Source organism: Dryobates pubescens, chromosome 6, assembly GCF_014839835.1.
Source record: "Dryobates pubescens isolate bDryPub1 chromosome 6, bDryPub1.pri, whole genome shotgun sequence".
Lineage (NCBI taxonomy): Eukaryota > Metazoa > Chordata > Aves > Piciformes > Picidae > Dryobates > Dryobates pubescens.
This window is the reverse complement of record NC_071617.1, coordinates 35903249-35922653: the sequence shown is the minus strand read 5'-3', so window position 1 is coordinate 35922653 and position 19405 is coordinate 35903249. Positions and strand designations below refer to the sequence as shown.

Below are 19405 nucleotides of genomic sequence, written 5' to 3'. Positions count from 1 at the left end.
ACCCCCCTTCAGGTAGTTGTAGAGAGCAATAAAGCCACCCCTAAGTCTCCTCTTCTCCAGGCTAAGCAACCCCAGCTTAAGGAATAGATTAAGGAATAGCTAGAAAGAAAAAACATGCAGTAACAAGCAACAAGAAATAGTCAAGGACTTCTTCACTCATACTGTTCTGATTATTAGCACAATTACTGACAAAGCAACCATTTTTCTAGCCTAAGAAGAAAAAAAACCCCAAAGCACTAGAAAATAAGCATTTCCTTAAATACAGTGCATATGGCACACTACACAAAAAGCTATCCTTTTTTTTTTCCTACTTTGAATAATGTTTAACGCACTTAAAAAATTTTGCTTTGCAAACAATTAACAGGGTGACCTCACACTGGATGACAGAGAAAAGGATGAAGGTTACACGGACCAACTACCCCTATGAACAATAAAGTTCAGCAGTATCATTCCTCTATGCAGATCAGCTGCTTGAGGGAAGCAGAACAGTAAAGAAAATGCAGACCAGTTGGTTAAGAAAATTTTACTACTGGGAATCTCATTTTCTTATGGAAACATGACAAAGAATTTAATGAAGGGGCTGCTCATATCATTGATCCTTTATGAACTGACGACTGACAGAGGAAAGCAATGTCATAGCAGAGCAGCAACAGTCACATCACAATTGTAATTAAGCATTTATTTTGTCATGTATTTCAGGGTTGTAGATCAATGTTTTTTCCTCAAAATCTTGGTAAGTTAATAAGTTCAGTTATAAAAAAATGCTCCTCCTGAAAACATCAGAAAATTCCTATCAAAGCAAAGCATAAAGTACTATCATTTCACTCCCTTCTTGTTTACCCACTTTAAAATTAGTGCATTGAATGCCCAAAACTGAAAATGATACATTAAAAAGTGTTTCACTTATAGCAAGATTTGACACATTCTCTTAGTGCTTTCTTGTCCAAAAGGAATTTGAGCTTACTACTTTTAAAGCCTACTCAATGTCAGAACAGGTAAGAGAAGTTGATGTTAAGAATTTCAAGCTGTCAACTAGGTTTTGGGTTTTTCCTCCCAGTCAAGTAGTATTTACAGAATTTCTTCTCAGAACAGAACTTCCACAGCAGCTTTCTAACTAATGGGGTCACAAAATCTTAGGTAGATGACTGTTAAAAGAACACACAGAACACATAATCCTAACTCTTCTTCATCTGCATTATTAAAACTTGCAAGTTTCAGAACATCTGTGATATTTTGGATGTCCCAGTATGTGAAAAAAACTAATATTTTAAAGCTTAAAACCCATTAATAAAAAGACACTTCAGTGAATCAGTGTTTTCAGAAGGTTGCATTGGTCTCGCATAGGACACTAGTATTTCCAGGACACATGCCTGAATTTGTGGCCTACATTACTTGCTGTGAAGATAGAATCAGTAATTTCTCCACTTATAACATCTAAATTGGGTTACTATAAATCATGGATTCATGACAAAAAAAGTTAAACATTCCCCAAATACTTTTTGGCAAAATGCTTTGAACTACAAATTTGCCAGATTTTTATTTGTCTGCAAAATTGTCGGTCTATAGCGTGCAGAAACATCAGTAAAAGTTCTGTCACGCTGCATTAAAATGCTTTGACATGCAGTAGCTCTTTCCATTTCTATAGGTTGTGCGTATCAGTGTTTCTCAACTTATTTTACTTGGGCTCATGAACTCTTAAGTGGGTTTTGGTCCATTTCTGGAGCTTTTAATTTTGTCACCTAAAAGGTGGGGAACAGAATTCTGTAATCCTCCCACTTCAATGCACGTTTGCCCAATTTTAAGCAGAATATTAAAACAGCAGCTTTTTACACATTGAGATTACCAGCTTGGATTTATTTCTATACAAAGTATTTCTCCGATTCCTCAAAATGTGGCAAAATAAAATTTAAAAGCTTCACTTAGTTTCTGAAGTTGGATGTGACATGTCCTATTGCTTTATTACAGGAAGACTGCAACTCCCAGTGGTGCAATAAGGATCGCACCCAAATTGTTGGGGACTGCACAAAAAATAAACCAAAAAACCCACCCTCCTTTCACTTTTACTTTCTGAAGCCTGCAAGATTTCTAACCCAAATAAAAATTACTTACAGACAAATAGAAAGCAAGTGATTAACAGTGTACTTCATTTTTGTTTTTACATTGTAAAGCAGAAAAGAGCAATTGATGCTAATCTGAGGACAATCTCATAGTGTCAGAAGTATGATTTCTATTAGAAATACACAAATTATGCCACACAGTGCTTCCAAATTCACAGAAAAAATATTACAAAAACAAAGTCCTGCTGTGTCAAATATGCCACACAATTTTTGTTCTGATAACAGTTATTTAGGTTAGGGCGTGACTTTTCTCTGATATAGCTGTGCTAGTACAACCCCTAGTGTGGGCACAGTTTACTGCCATGAAGGTGTTACACTCTTTAAACTTGTACAGCTTCTTCCCAAGAAGGGAAAGTATTAAGAAAAGCACTGTTAGTTACTTCAGCGCAGCTACATCCACAATGGGAGGGCTGAGAATGAAAGAAAGGGCAGTAGGTTATGCTACTTTACAACATATCGGGCCAGATGAACAGATGCCATTTTTGTGTAGAGAAACCCTGTAGTATATGCCTTTACCACTCCCCCCCCACCCCCTTTCCTCCAAAATGCTAATGTTAATCAGGATCATGACGGATGACATTACAAAGCACTTATTCAATTTAAATGGCAACACTGCACATTGCTTCTCATTTTAAGAAATATTCATGTCAAACATTAATAACAGGTAGACACACCAAGGCGACAGTATTTGTTCTTAGACCTGAGTAATAAAGACAAAAAAAGAGACAGTAGAATAAAAGAGTGTACTTTCTTGAGTTTTACTAAAAAATACAAATTCATCTTTGAAGAACCTCATATGGATCAGTGTATGATAAACATATACTTGTATTTACTGACATAAATATATGTAACTGATGTAAATTGTATATATGGGGATTTCTGTGTATCCTGGCACACCTTCATAACTTAATTCCCTTTTTAAAAGTCACTACATATAAACTAAAATACATATTAAAAAAAAATAGTATTTGTCCACAGCACAACTGAAAATACAATCATAGCTCAAGAAAGAGTAAACTCATTTTGACACAGCAAGAGACAATCTCAAACATGGTTCTTTGCTTTTAAAATAGAAAAATGCACCATGTAATGGGAATAGTATGAAAATACTCATACATTATTGTCTCTCCACTTTAAAAAAAAAAAAAGGTATTTATTATGAACAGATGGTGGCCAAGGAAGGTATCAACTCTCTTAGCCAGAAGGTCAGGTCATGGCTGAGAGACCAAAGAACAATTATTGTTTGTCATTCAGTGCCATGTAAGATGAAACATTCTAGCTTTTTCTTTAAATACAAAGCTAGATGAGAATGAGGTGTTTTCATTTAATTTAAATAAAATAATTTGCAATGATTTATTAACATTTGTTAAAATTAAAAAATACCATAACAAATCAACAAAATAAACCCTCCAAGCATATACACACCCTTTTTGGTTGCCTTTTAGCATGTTAGATCATATTTGGTCCTATACAAAACTTTTTCCATTAGTAGAGCCACATCTATAAAACAGCTGCTAGATGCTGAGCCTGAGCGTTTCAAATACTTTGTTTTTCCTTTCAAGGAACCAGCAATCATATTTGAACAATGTAATGCCTTCACATAATTACTGAATTACTTTAATAATCTTTGCTGATCAGAACTCCCCCTCCCACAACTTAATTTTAATTATGTGAAACTATAAAACACCAGATTCAGGTATTCCTACACTGAAAAAAATGCCAGTATGTCAATATGAGGTTAAAATACTTTGTTAGATTTTACAATGTTGAAAAGGCAATCCTGAAGCAAGTTGGAGAACAGGATTTAAAATCCAAGATACTCCTTCAAATATCTTATTAAACACATCCTGTTTTATTTGTATGCCAAGATTATGCCAACTCTTTTATCTGTGATATCTGTCAAGACACAGACGACAAGCCTGTTTTTTGTTTTTCAAAGTGTCCTTAGGCCTAAAGGATGCAGGAATAAAAAAAAAAAGAAGAAAAAAAAAAAGCCAACCCTGAAAACAAAGTGCTTTAAGGCCGCTAATTTTCTGTGTCCTATGATTTTCTACACATATGGAAGAGTTGCTTTAACTAATAACCCTCTATTCTGGATTTTACATATCTTCTAATTATAATTTCAATTAATCTTGCTTCCACAGCCTAAGCTTGTATAAGCTTGTAATACACTTATTGCCCTACATGAAGATTTTGGGGAACTGGTAAATAAAAACAGGTTTAGAAATAGTGCATTTTCCCCCACATATATTCTTACACAGGGACCAATTTGTTCACTTATTTACAAGAAAAAGAATGATTTAAGAACTGTTGGACAAGCTGCTCTAATAACAAAAGGCATATAAAAAATATTATCCCAATATGCATCTCATACATCTGTGCATTCAGAAGTCATCCACTCGTGCAATTCACAGCATAGTAAGGAATAAATGGAAGTTTTAATATGTGGAGAAAAACAGATATAAACTCAAAAAAAAAAAAGAAAACCCAACCCAAAAACTTCAAAAGGTACAGATTACACCCATTCAAGCTGTTTGCCAAGAGTGTCACAGGTTATTCTAACAATCTAACAACCTTTCTTACTGCATGGGATGTGTTTCCTCATAGCTTACTTGTAAGGCATATATTGGGTTTTGTATAATTATAAAACACGGGTTTAGATAATCTAGTAGAATTTTTATATACCTGTTTTTTCTAGAAGGTTCTGGGTTTTTTTGCTTGGGGTTTTTTGTTTGTTTGTTGTTTTGTGTTGTGGGGTGTTTTTGGGGGGGGGGAGGGGTGGGGGAGTGGGAGGGGGTTGTTGTTGTTCTGGTTTGGTTTTTCCAAAAATCCCACTTTTGTATGATACCCAGCATTTCTTAACCTTGTATCTTTAAAGAAACTGGAAAATACATGATTTAGATTTTTGGTATCGTTAGGTTATACTTAAGAGTCTTTAATGTTCGGTCAGGCTGCAGGTATATGCAATTACATGTGGATTTATTTGTGAGAAAAGGTGTAAAAACGCATGTATACAGTACATACAATTTAAGTACATTGTATGAATACATATGATAGAGTATATAAAAGCATGGGATGACTATTATGTAAAACCAAACATAACAGGGCTGAAAAGAAGAATAAAAAAAACAATACTTATTTATTTAACAGTAACAGCTTGCTTGTTGCCATTAATTTAGAAATTATTTAACAGTAAGATATGACCAGTATCAGAAAAATGAATCATTCCAGCTTCTGAAATAACTCTACTTAGGATTCTAATAACTGCAAAGTCATAGCAGCATTATCTCTTACCTGGTCCTTAATTTCAAGCTCCCTTATAGTTTTTGTTCTGTACTCTCTGAGCTCCTTTTCTGCCTCATCCTTCTTCATTTTGGTTTGATTCAACTGATAGCGCATTTCTCCACACACCTGTTAGATTTACAGACAACATGATCTGTAGCTTGAAGAATCCATAGCCTTGGGTTTGCAATTAGATCTTTTGGTGCCCTCTAGAGGTGACTGAAATACAGCATATTTTAATTTACAGATATTTTAAGACTACATATGGCAAATGTTTTTAGATAAAAAGTGGATCTGAATTCTCTGTATAGTCATTAACTTTGAAATATTCAGTGCCTTCTAGATTCAATATATTTGGATCAAGACTTTGCTAAGTATAAATATTTATGTTGTTAATATACATGCTACTAAATACAGTTAAACTACAGTTGCTGGTTTCGTACTCTCCTCCCTTTCTCTATAAAATCCCAAGGAAGTCTATGTTAACATTTTCAAAACCTAGAACTAAAGAATCTATAACACTCCCATATAAGGGCATAGTTTACCCAGCCAATTTTTCACTGTTAAGAAAGAAAATGTTTAGATATTAATAAAATTATTTTCAGAGTTAAATGAGAGCACTGTAGACTTGCCACAAATTGAAGATAAACGTTTAAGAAAAAAAAAGAAAAAAAGGCCCAATTCAAATATATGAATGGTCCAGGAGAAATAGATCAAAATTTCTTTTAAAGAAATCTAGTATCACTTCCACAAAGGCAAAAATTCTTGTCTACTGTTGGGATGTTCTTATGTTACCCCTTCATTCCTTTTCACCCGAAGACAACTCAACTTCTGAGAGTCTGGGGATGACTTAGGGGAAAAAAAGAGAAACAAAACAACAAACCATACCAATCCCTCAAAAACCAGTAGGGTAAAAGTAAATAAACATACTGCAATCAAAGTTAACTCAGGACAAAACAAAACAAACTGTCGTAACGTTAAAAAACAATGTCACTTATAAATCCAAAGGAGAGCTTGTGAATTTAGCCCTGTTGCAAATAATGAAAGGTAAGAAACACTCTGAAGAATGGGTGAAGCTCTAAAGCATTATTTTTCTAATATTGAAATATCATATGCAACTAAGAACTCCCAAGATGCAACCACATAAATTGCCAAAAACGGTCATTTTACCCCCTTTCCTTTAAGAGCAGGATGTAGCGAAGTGCGCTGTCATTTCCTCCAAGCAAAAGAAATAAAAATACAAAATTACAGCCATCTTTGCCTTCAGCACCCCCACACATCACACAAAGTGAGTAACGTAGAAGAATCAAGCAGATGGTGCTGTCCTAAATAATGGATTTTTCAGTTTCCTCATAGTTCAGAACGAAGAAAAAGGGATTCTCCCTCCAGACTACACCCTCCCCCCAACTTCTAATGCACACAGAAAAAAAAATACAGATGAAGGAAAAAATGTCCCTCTCCACTGGTTTTAGTGATGGCAAACCAAGTTTGGAAACAAGGAGTCAGAATCACAAGCAGATGTAAGTTTCACTTACATGGCCAATGAGAAAGGTCAGGATGGTGTAGAGAGTCCTGACAGCTCACTGGTTGGATGTTTCTCCAGTATGTTTGAGACTTGCCAATTCAGAACAGGGACAACAAATGCAGTTCTCCCATCTCTCAGGACAGCGCAATAAAAACACAGCATAGACTATTCACCTGCATGAGATAACTGCCTAGCTTACCATGGGACAGGAATACAAGGTCATTTAATGCACTTTGGCACCAAGATCATTTACAAACAAGAGATGTTTAAGTTAAATGAAGATCTGCCAAGCTGGCCTGCCAAACAGCTGAAGGAGGGAGTTGTTGTTTTGGCCAAAACTGATGAAGTAAAGCTAAAGTAACAAACACTCAACTTCAAAGCAGATTTTGAAGGCCATAGTGCCTGAATGTAGACCTTTGCCTAATTATTTGAAGTTTTCAAGTTGACACCCATTGGTATGATAATGAGTCAAACTGAGTACAGGCTAAATATTCTTTACTAATAGAGAAGAAAACAAAGTAAGAAAAAATTTCTCATCTTCCAGGTTGCAATGCTAAGGAAAAACAAATACAATACTCATTTATAAATGCGCCCACCTTATTCATCTCCATTTCATGACATACAAGCTGATGTTGTGATTCCTCCAACTGGTTGGCCAGAGAGTTCTTTTCCCTTGTAATTCTCTCTAACTGAGCCTCCAGCATGGCCACATTCTCAGACATAGCTGTCACCTGCAGAAAGTCCAAGAGCACTGTAACAACACAATTTGAGCAACCACCAATCTAAATATTGTGGATCTTTCTCATGAAAGCTAATGTATGCAGCCAAAACAGAGAGCACTAAAAGTATAGTAAAAATGTAAACATGTGTGATATTGTTTAATTGGTACATAATATTTTTTAAAACTATTACAACTATTCCTACAAAGTGGGAATCAGTTCCAGTAAAACACAGCTCATTGGGTGATGGAATACTAAATAACATGATGACATGGAGTGAATTATTCTACTCTCCTCCCCCCCCCCCCCTAAAAAAAACAACAGTATAAAACACTTGTCTAAGAGTCTGTATTTTGGAGTGCATACTCTGCTCTAAAGCAAATGTATAGCTTCACAACTAGATGCATAAGAGAGGTAAGTTCCATTAGATAGCAAGGATTCAAACAAGGCATTGCTTACTGATGTCCCACTGTCTCCAGTGTAAGGTTATTTTTTTTCAGTTTCCCTGGCAACAGATTTCTGATGATCACTTAAAACAGCTTATTTACTTAAATATCCCTTATCCCTTACCAGTGTGCTTAATTCCTATTTTAATATCTGGAACTAGAGTTAAGGGCTTTGTCTTGCTGTAGCAGCTTCAGAACATTATTCCCTCACCTCATCATACCATAAATACAAGCACATCATCTTGCTTTCCTGTTACTTCCTTTCCAGACTTTCACAAGCAACACTACTAAGGAGCTTGCTCCTTTTGAAACAGTTAAAGTTCATCCTGTTCGGTCTGTGCTCTCCACATTTTTCCAACTGTATGGCTTATTTCTAAAAAGACCCCCAAAATTTAGAAAATTTTTGACAAATGTTGACTTGGCAGTGTTAACGAATGGACTTGATCTGAAAGATCTCTTCCAATCAAAACAATTCTAAGATCCTATGAAAAAGCTTATAATCGGATGAGAAATTCACTGTATTATTTCCAAACCTCCACTAGAAGAGGCTGCACATCATAAAGCATTCTTGAAGTCATTCTCTCTCTACTCTTCTTCACATTATAAGTGTCTCCTTTGTCATATCTCACAGGCTTACTACTGTTGGCATGAGCTTTCCTCTCTAAGTTCCATTGGGCAGAAAACCATCCTAGTTTTTCACTTAAATTACACTAGCAGCTAGAAGTCTAAAACAAAGTTATCAAGGTTCTGTTGTAATGGCCATGGTAAAAATGATGAGATATATAAAGTCTCCGAGACAGAATCTATCAGTACGTGAGAAGAGATTCCAATATGTTTTTTCAGATAGGGAAATTAAACCTATGACAAGAGCACTCTGAAAAACACCATACTAGAATGCAACTACAATAATGGCACATTAATACGTGTGTGTGTATATATATATCTCTCTACATAGGCTCAAAACAGCAAAAAATCCTACATTTCACATGTTCTAGCTTTTAAGTGTTTGACTTGTCAACCTAAATGTAGAATAGAATAGACCAGACCAGGTTGGAAAAGACCTTCGAGATCATCACGTTCAAGCTATCATCCAACCCACCTAATCAACTAAACCATGCAGCCAAGCACCCTATCAAGTCTCCTCCTGAACACCTCCAGCGATGGTGACTCCACCACCTCCCTGGGCAGCCCATTCCAATGGGCAATCACTCTCTGTGTAGAACTTCTTCCTAACCTCCAGCCTAAACCTCCCCTGGTGCAGTTTGAGACTGTGTCCTCTTGTTCTGGTGCTGGTTGGCTGGGAGAAGAGAGGAGAAGCCAGGTACAAGCTTAACCTTTTCCTACTTTGACAAAATGCATTAGACAATATTGCAAACTAAAGTAAGTGTGCAACATCAACAACTTACTATGTACCTAGTGACATAGGCCTTAAGCACAAGCCCTATGAGGAGAGGCTGAGGGAGCTGGGATGGTTTAGCCTGGAGGAGGCTCAGGTGAGACCTCATTGCTGTCTACAACTACCTGAAGGGTGGTTGTAGCCAGGAGGGAGTTGGTCTTCTCTCAAGCAACCAGCACCAGAACAAGAGGACACAGTCTCAAGCTGTGCCACGGGAAGTTTGGGCTCGAGGTGAGGAGAACGTTCTTCACCGAGAGAGTTGTCAGGCATTGGAATGTGCTGCCCAGGGAGGTGGTGGAGTCACCATCCCTGGAGGTGTTCAAGAGGGGATGCCATGGTCCAGTCACGAGGTCTGTGGTGACAGGTTGAACTTGATGATCTTTGAGATCTCTTCCAACTTTGGTGATACCGTGGTAGCACAACCAGTTATTCAGACTCGAAGGGCCACTTATCTACCACTGCATTAAAGCAATAGCAAAACCAAACCGTTGAGCTCTCAAATCCAAAATTGAAACAAAATGGAAGACAAGGAGTTTAAAAAGGATGACACACTTAGTGTAACACACAAATAGAAAAGAAAAATCTCAACTCATACCATTGCTGCCAAGTTGTCCCTTTCCTTCTTCATTTCTTCCTGCAGGGCTTCTCTTTCATCAGCCCTCTTACTTATCTGGGCAGCTAACTCCTTTTCAAAACGACACTTCTGCCGTACCAGCTCACTTTTCAGATGCTCACACTGGACTACAGCCTAGAAAACATGTATTTTTTTTTAAGTGGAAGAAACCCACAATTTCAAATAATCACAGTATTTATTTAATGCCTTCAGAGAAACCAATTTGCTATTAGAAAGGATGTCATGTAGGTTTTTTCACATCATTATGACAGTCATACATGTTCTACTGTGTTACTATCTAGAATAGGACCTTCAAATTGAGAACAGATGTATATGTTTGTTATGTATACACATGCCATACTGTAACTTGGAAATCTAATTGCTTTCAGGAGTCATAGCAAGATGAAAGCACTTTCATTTCCAAATAAGTAGCTGTTCAAAACCCAAGATAATTATTTGCCTTGCATTTAAAATTCCTAGAATTAGCCTCCAGTATCTGACTTCTTGCAATCACTGTGGTTACTGGCCATTTATTTTTCCTTCAGCTACACAAACAAATAATGTGTACTTCCTGGATGTAGGGAGTGCTAGAGTCTCTTGCTTTCCATGGCAGACTGCAAGAACTACACCTGTGTCCACTGTGAGCAGGTAAATGACCTGCTCAGCCTAGTGGCTGAGCTGAAGGAGGAAGTTGAAAAGTTGTGGACTATTAGGGAGTGCAAGAGGGAGCTGGCTGGTGGAATCAGACTCTGCCATCCCTCACACAGTCCCATCAGCCATGCAGAAATCAGGACACTGAGAACTCCCTACCCTCTTGGCAGCTTCCTAAACAGGATGACTCAGAAGCTGGAGATCAGTGGAGAAAAAATCTTCCCAACTGTGGCAGGTGTGGCACCCCGAGAGCCACTGAACCCCCTCAGGCGACTCTGAAGAATAGATTTGCTGTTTTTGGTGAACCTGTTTTCACCAAAAGCAACATTCTGCAAGGGAAACCAACCAACAGCAGCTGTGAGACCTTGTCTAGTTTACATCAGACAGGCTAGGAGGGAGCAAGCCTACTATCTAAACATCTGCTGTTAAGAAGAAAAGATGGGTGCTTGTCATTGGGAACTCATTTCTGAAGGGTGTTGAGAGTCCTATATGCAGACCCAATCCACTCCTTAGGGAATTATGTTGCTTCCCTGGGGCCAGAGTTAATTATGTAGTGAGAAAACTTCCTATCCTAATCCATCCAACTGAATACTACCCATTGATGGTTTTCCAAGTAGACAATGATAAAATCTCAACAAGAAGTTTCAGAGGAATGAAGACTTCAGAGCCCTGGGACGAATAGCAAAGGGGTCAGGAACACAAGTAGCATTTGCTTCTGTCCCACCATTAGCTGTGCCTGATAAGGGCATGAACATGAAAATCCAGCAGATTAATGCCTGGGTATGGGACTTGTGCCAACAGCAGGATTTTGGGTTCTTTCATCACAGGCTACTCTACAAGACCCCAGGCCTGCTAACTATAGATAGGAAATGCTTGTCTCAAAGAGGAAGAAGGCTCCTGTAGCCAGAACTAGCAAGGCTGGTTGATAGGTCTAAACTAATTTCAAAGGAGGATGAGGAAAAAAAACAGGCTCACTGAATACAAGCCTTAGACATTTGTGAGGTGGGGTACCAGCTCCACTGCTATCCCAGGGGCTGTAGGGAATGGTGGATTATGTGATACCCACAATGGTAACAGATGCTCCTCTGCTAAGTCTCTGAAGTGTCTGTATATCAACACATGGGAAATAAGCAAGATGAACTAGAGATCTGAGTGCAGTCACGGGGCTATGATCTCGATGTGATTACAGAGATGTGGTGGGACAGCTCACACAACTGCAATGTGGTTACAGACAACTAACTAGTTTTCAGGAAGGACAGACTGACAAGGTGAAGTGGTGGAGTTACTCTCTATGCGAGCAAGCATCTAGAATGCATTAAGTTTAACCCAGGGAGATGATGAAAGCATTGAAAGCTTATGGGTAAGAGTGAAGGGACATACAAACATGAATGATATGGTTGTGGGCATTTACTACAGCCCACCAAATTAGGAAGAAGCTGTCCATGAGGCCTCCTACAGGCAGCTGGAGGTAGCCTGAAGATCAAGTGCCCTGGGTGACTTCAATCACTCCGATATTAGTTAGGAAGACCATACAGCCAAGCATAAACAGTCCAAAAGGTTCCTGCAGGTTCCAAAAGGTTGATGACAACCTTCTCCTGCAGGCAGTTGAAAAACCAAAGAGGAGAAGTGCGATGCTGGGTCTTGTATTAACAAACAAGGAAGGATTTGTTGTAGATGATAAGGTTGGGGGTAACCTTGGCTGTAGTGACCACAACATGTTAGAGTTTGATATCACTAGACAAAGAAGTAGGGTGATAAGTGAAATTTCAACCCTGGATTTTAAGAGGGCTAAATCTGCCCTCTTCAAAACTCTATTTAGAAGTATCCAGTGGGCTAGGGCTCTAGAAGGGAGGGGGGCCCAAGAGAGCTGGTTAATATTCAAACATTACCTACTCCATGCTCAAGAAAAATGTATTCCATTGGAAAAAAAAAAATCAAGTAAGGGAGGCAGAAGACCTGCATGGGTAAGTAGCGAAGAACTCCTGGAAGAACTCAAGAAGAAAAATGAGGTTTACAATGTGTGGAAAAAAGATCTGGTCAATTGGAAGGATTATACAAATATTGCCAGAGAATGCAGACATGCAACAAGAAAGGCCAAGGTACTCTTGGAATTAAGTCTTGCCAGGGAGGTGAAAGAAAACATAAGCAGCTATTTCAAATACATCAATGACAAAAAGAAGAGCAGGGAAAAGGTGGGCCCACTACTGAATGATATGGGAGATGTGGTAACAGAGGATGCAGAGATGGCAGAGTTGCTGAATGCCTTCTTTGCCTCAGTCTTTACTCCTAGGACTGGCCCCCAGGAACCACAGTCTATGGAAGCAAGGGAACAGAACTGGAGGGAGGAGGACACTCTGCTGGTCAGTCAGGACTGGGTTAGAGATCTCTTATACCAACTAAAGACAAACAAATCCATAGGCCTCAATAGGGTGCATCCATGAGTTCTGAGAGAGCTGGCTGATACTGTTGTTGAGCCTCTCCAACATTTCTGAAGTCATGGAGAAAAGGAGCAGTGCCTGACAACTGGAAAAAAGCCTGTCACTCCAATCTTCAAAAAAGGCAAGAAAGAAGACCCAGGCAAGTACAGACCAGTCAGCCTCACCTCCATCCCTGGAAAGGTGATGTAACAGCTCATTCTGGAAGTCATCTCTAACCACATGGAAGAAAAGAGGATCATCAGGAGTAGTCAACATGGATTTACCAAGGGGAGATCTTGCTTGACTAATCTGATAGCCTTCTATGAAACCATGACAAAATGGGTAGATGAGGGAAGAGCTGTGCATGTCATATACCTTGACTTCAGTAAGGCTTTTGATACTGTCTCCCAGAACATCCTCAAAGCAAAGCTCAAGAAATGTGGCACAGAGTTGGTCAGTGAGGTGGTTGAAAACTGGCTTGACAACAGAGTTCAGAGGGTCTTCATCAGTGGCAGAGAGTCAACTTGGAGGCCTGTGGGCTCCCCAATTCAAGAGACAGGGATCTGCTAGAGAGAGTCCAAGGGAGAGCCACAAGGATGACTGGGGGACTTGAGCATCTCCCCTATGAAAGAGACTGAGAGACCTGGGGCTGTTCAGTCTTGAGAAGACTGAGAGGGGATCTCATCAATGCCTATATATATCTGAGGGATAAGTGTCAAGTGGAAGGGGCCAATCTCTTTTTGGTGGTGCACAGTAATAAGACAAGGAACAATGGATACAAACTTGAACACAGGAGGTTTCACCTCAACATGAAGAGAAACTTCTTTACAGTGAGGGTGACGGAGCACTGCAACAGGCTGCCCAGGGAGGCTGTGGAGTCTTCTTCTCTGGAGACCTTCAAAAACCCACCTGGATACATGCCTGTGGAGACTACCCTAGGTGATCCTGCTTTTAGCATGGGGGTTGGACTCAATGATCTCTGAAGGTCCCTTCCAACCTCTAACATTCACTTCAGGGAAAGAATAAGTAGAATCACAGAATTACTGAGTGCAGAAGGCTAAGAAACCTGGCAGGAGTAAATATACAAAGAAACAATTTTGGGGTTTTAGTTTCAGGTTTGGCAAATAAAGAAGCTCAATTCTCCTCAAAACTCATAAATATCCTGCATAATTTCAAGTGCTAAAATACAGCTGTGATTTCTATCAAAAGAGAAGAAATCTAAGTTAATATGCAAGAAGCACAGTAGACAATCTTGTGAAAAAAGAGAGAGGGAAAACCCAAAATCTCATCAACTTTTGATGATGTGCTCCTGTCAAAGGGATGCAGTTTCAGTGTTGTGTCAGTTTAAATCAGAAATACACAACTCTTACAAGTAAATTGAAGTATTCACAGCACCCTAAAAGCAGCTTGCTAGTCTAAGAGTAAACTAGATTTCATTTAATCATTTCACTGATATTCAGCAATGACCTTAGAGGAAGCCTACTTTATCACCCAATAGCTTTTTTTTAAGTGCCTATTTCTCTTTTGCTCAAATCCAATCTCATGATGTTGGGCTGTTCACGAGGGACGTAAATTAAACTGTAATTTTCAGAGAATGCTTAAAGAGCCTCCATTAGGTTTGTGCCAATTTTGTGGAACCTTCCTCAGGGTCTCTTTCCTACCACAAGTCTACCTTGGTGATGGAATCCCTCTGTTTCTGTCTTTCTGTAGGAAAGTATCAGCAGCAAACAATTGTCTGCATATGACTGCTATAGTTTGGTAGACTTGTAAAATACCACAACTGTGGCAAGAAGTAAGTTGCAAGAAAAACCACGTATTTTGAAGAGGTCCACTGTTTGATTACATAATGAGCAGTTCTAACAGTTGTACTTCCATGACATTTATGTTGAAAATGCATTCCTAAATTTGCTTCAACTATGGAATTTTAACTACCAGATCACCTCCTAACTAAACATGAAAAAATGATAGGCACCCAAGATTAGACTTTCTGTCAATAAGGTGATGAAATTGTAATTATAGCATTTGGAAGTATAATGTGCTAATTCCTCACTTTTCTTATGTGGACTGTTCTTTTAAATTCCATGATAATTTCAAATAAAAAAAGTACTTCACCTTAAGAGCAGAATAGGACTGGGAAAATAAAGGATGGCTTGTACTTATGAGAGAAATACTAGTACATGCAAAAATGCTAAATCAATGCAGCATAAGTAAAAGATTTCTTCCTGTTCCTTCATATCAGAACAGTTTTTGAGCATGGAAAAACCAGACGTACTATTTAGTCTTGTATAAAAACAGACAGCACTTTACATTTGGTTAATTCTATTCTATTTCCTTGATGCAGTGACAAGAGTCGCCAATGGAGACCCTATGCAGCTGCTACATAGTAGCAGAAAGAGTATAGGTATGAAGACCCATTTTAAGTCCTACTAATTTGTCGTACAAAATTTGGTTCTTAGGCCCCATTTATGATATGAGCTACACTGAATAAGAATTTATAAGGATTTTAAAGATCAAATGAAAGTGGAAGATCAGGTAACTTCACTTTTATGTGATAGAGGAGGAAAAATATTTTGCACAGTTTCAAATAGCACTAAGTGAAGGCCATGCCTATCAGACAATTGTAGAACTCACCTCTCCCCCTCCAGGTAATAAATAAATAATTGTACCATTTAACTCCCCAGGGACAGGATGAGACAGATGAACACTGAGCTCAAAAAGATTATTTCTCTCTCTTCTTCAGTAAACCCAAGGAGCTCTAATATTCTGAAGATAAATTTAACAAGTACATAGGATTTCCAACTTTCATTATTTCCCCACTAGTTTATAGTTAAAGGCCCTACACACACACTCTTTTTACAACACTGGATGATTAAGTGTTCTGTTTGTTTGATAGAACAATTACATCTATCTTGTCCATGATTAAAAACAATAGCATTTCATTAAAAAAAAACAACCAAAAAACACAAAACCAAACCAACCAGAACCCAAACAAATCTCATTTCCATTGTAATTCACTAATAATACAGCAGATGTCACTAAATATCAAGGAAATAATTTAGGTCAGTATCAGATAAGCATATATACTAACCAGGGCTAATGCAAGCATTAGATCAAAACTAGTTTTATCATCATTTAATTAGATAGCAATGGACAGGACTGTAGGTATCAATGGACAGGACTTCTCACCTTCAAAGAGTTCTGTTAACTAATTGGTTCTTGCACTACAGCTATCCAAGGCAAGAGTTGTTTGTAAGCATTTTAATTCTTTCCAGAGTAGCTCAGAAATGTGACATGAGAATTATCCTCCTACAAATGCCTCTGAAATTTCTATCACCTAGCCATGAAACTACATCAGAATTTATATGATGGTCTAAGAATGCAACACACCCTACAGCCCTGAGATTTTAAAAATGTAGGTGTTGAGTACATGTTATTGCTCAAAGACAGCTGAACAACGAGGCAGCCCTGAAAACCGGGGATGAAGAGAAGGCAGAGTTGCTGAATGGCTTCTTGGCTTCATTCTTTACTTCTAAGACTGAACTCCCCTATGAATTCCAGACCCTGGATGAAGGAGAAGACTGGAGGAGGGAAGACTCTCCACTAGCAATGAAGACTGGGTTAGGGATCAGTTACAGAAACAGAATATTCACAAGTCCATGGACCCTGATGAGATGCACCCAAGAGTATTGAGAGAGCTGCCTGCTGTCGTCACTCCACCACTCTCCATCATTTTCGCAAAATCCTGGCAAACAGAGAGGTGCTTGAGGACTGGAGGAAAGCCAATGTCACTCCAGTCTTCAGAAAGAGCAAGAAAGAGGTTCCAGGAAACTAGAGACCAGTCAGTGTCACCTCCATCTCCAGAATAACAATGGAGCAGATCATTCTGGTGGTCATCTCTAGGCACTTGGAAGAGAAGAGGATGATCAGGAGTAGTCAGCATGGATTTACCAAGGGGAAATCATGCTTGACTAATCTGATAGCATTCTACGATGTTGTAACTGAATGGGTAGATGCAGGGAGACCAGTGGATATAGTCTACCTTGACCTTAGTAAGACTTTTGACATTGTCTCCCATGACATCCTCGGGAGCAAGCTCAGGAAGTGTGGGATAGAAGATCAGACAGTGAGATGGATTAGAAACTGGTTACAAAATAAAGTCCACCTCCCTACTATGCCCTGGTAAGACCACACCTGGAATATTGCATACAGTTTTGGACTTTCAAGAACCATCTGGATGCATTTCTGTGCAACCTGCACTAAATTCTATGGTCCTGCTCTGGCAGGGGGCTTGAACTAGATGATCTCCGGAGGTCCCTTCTAATCTCTAACACCCTGTGATCCCGTGAACAGTCACACAGTGCAATCTTGTTGACCCTACCACATTGTATCAACATGTGATAGAGGTCTTACGTGTGCATTCTCTCATGAGCAGGAAAAATAATTAACATTTGCAGTAAATCTGAATACTTAAAAGCTCTGGTTTCTTGATGAATTTACCTTTGTTTTTTCTAAACTGGCCTCTTCTGCCATTTGCACAGCCTGTTTAACTTGCTCACAAGCACTAGATTCTCTTTGCTGCATCTCTTTCATGTTTTGTCTCAATGAAACAAGTGCATCCATCAATTCATCTCTTTCTCTGTGTATAAAGAAAAGCCAAATATTTATTCTGTATCCTTTCTTAAGAGAAAACAAATAAAAGACTTCAGGGTGATGAGTGAAGTGAAACTAAAACCAGCATGGTGTAGGATTGAAAGACAGCATACTGCTCACTTAGCAGACAATAAAAATACCATTTGCTTGATCACCACTCCTTCAGTTCACAAGGATGGACCATTAGTGAGACTGCCAGTAATGAGAGCAGAGTTCAGATCATAAATATACTGATGCAGAGTAACATTCTGTTGGCATTACAAAATGGGGACCCATCATAAAAGCAAAACTAACAGAAAACCCAACAAAAATATACAAACACCCCACACACACACAAACCAAACAAAAACCCGCAACACAAAATAGGCCTGTTTCTGGAAAAAAGGAACAACAAAGATAGAAGCAATATGAGATTACACTGTCATTAAAAGGAAGGGAGGAAAAATTGAAAGGAGTTAAATTCAATAAGTAATTCAAAGTATATAAAATGAAAAATCAATGGCACTTTGCTGCAAACTGGACCTGAATTATGCAAACACTTCTGGATTCTATATCCCCTCTGAATCTTTTAACTATGAAACTGAAATCTATATGAATTAATGAAGCACAGTAAGAACTGTAATACTTCACTTTTTCATTATTTTGATATATTGAAAGCTTTTACATTAAGGGTATGATTATCTGCAGTTTAGGTCCAACTAAAGATTTTGGCTGAAAACTGTTGTGTTTGGGGCTTTTTATTTTGCTTTCTGTTTTTTCCCTCCCCCCCTTCATGTTGTGTGGAATAGTAACACAGTTGTATTTGTCAGAGAACTAAGTCCTACTTTGAAATGTCATTTCAACAAGATTTGCACAAGTCTCTTTGAAAATCCTTGTTTATAGATTGCATGATAGGAAGATGTAACATTCAGAATTGATTAAATTGCAAACCGAAATAATGGTTTTAAAAAGATAAATAGGTCAACTGAAATCTTTTCTCTCAAACTGCACTATAGTATGAGGTACAAATGTACTGATTCGTAGCTTGCTCTTATTTTACAGTGTCTGTGACAAGTAACTTTGAAATAACTTTTCAACAACAGAGACCTTTCCTAGAAAATTCTTGAACTTGACAACAGGAAAATATATAACTCATGAAAATGGCCATCTAATATGTAGACATAATCAATTTGACAAAGTATATGCATTACATCCCTCCAGTTTTCTCACTTCTAATTGACTGACAAAATCATCTCCAGCATGCTCATTCTGAAACTTCTGAAACTTCAGAAATCCTAGAAAACTTCAGATACCTGACAACAGATGTACATTTAACAAACTTGGAGAAAGCTGCAGTATCTTATTATTACTAGCAAGTAGAAAGGAAGGGATTTTGAGGGTGATTGAAGAGCAGAATTTCTTAAGAAAAAAAACCAAAACACATTTTAATGCCACTAGCATTTCTGAATTACATATATTCAGCCTATACAGCTTTTTGCCCCTTACTGTAGCTAGGGAAAGAAGCAATGCATCCCACTCCAAACATCTAACCTACAAAGCAAATTCAAGGCATGGGGAGGAGGTTTCCCAAAATTTAGGGAGAAGCAAGT

The 19405-nt window shown here is 38.3% G+C and overlaps 1 protein-coding gene across 2 annotated transcripts in view; it reads right to left on the bottom strand.

Annotated features, from left to right (window-relative positions):
- Positions 1 to 19405, bottom strand: part of SDCCAG8 (SHH signaling and ciliogenesis regulator SDCCAG8) — a 111534-nt gene that overhangs the window by 76348 nt on the left and 15781 nt on the right. For both annotated transcript variants that reach the window (XM_054162320.1, XM_054162321.1), the window contains exons 8-11: positions 17664 to 17802; positions 10081 to 10233; positions 7521 to 7655; positions 5412 to 5528 (exon numbers count right to left, since the gene is read on the bottom strand). In XM_054162320.1, coding sequence (XP_054018295.1) covers positions 5412 to 5528; positions 7521 to 7655; positions 10081 to 10233; positions 17664 to 17802 — 544 coding nt within the window. The remainder of the gene's footprint in view (positions 1 to 5411; positions 5529 to 7520; positions 7656 to 10080; positions 10234 to 17663; positions 17803 to 19405) is intronic.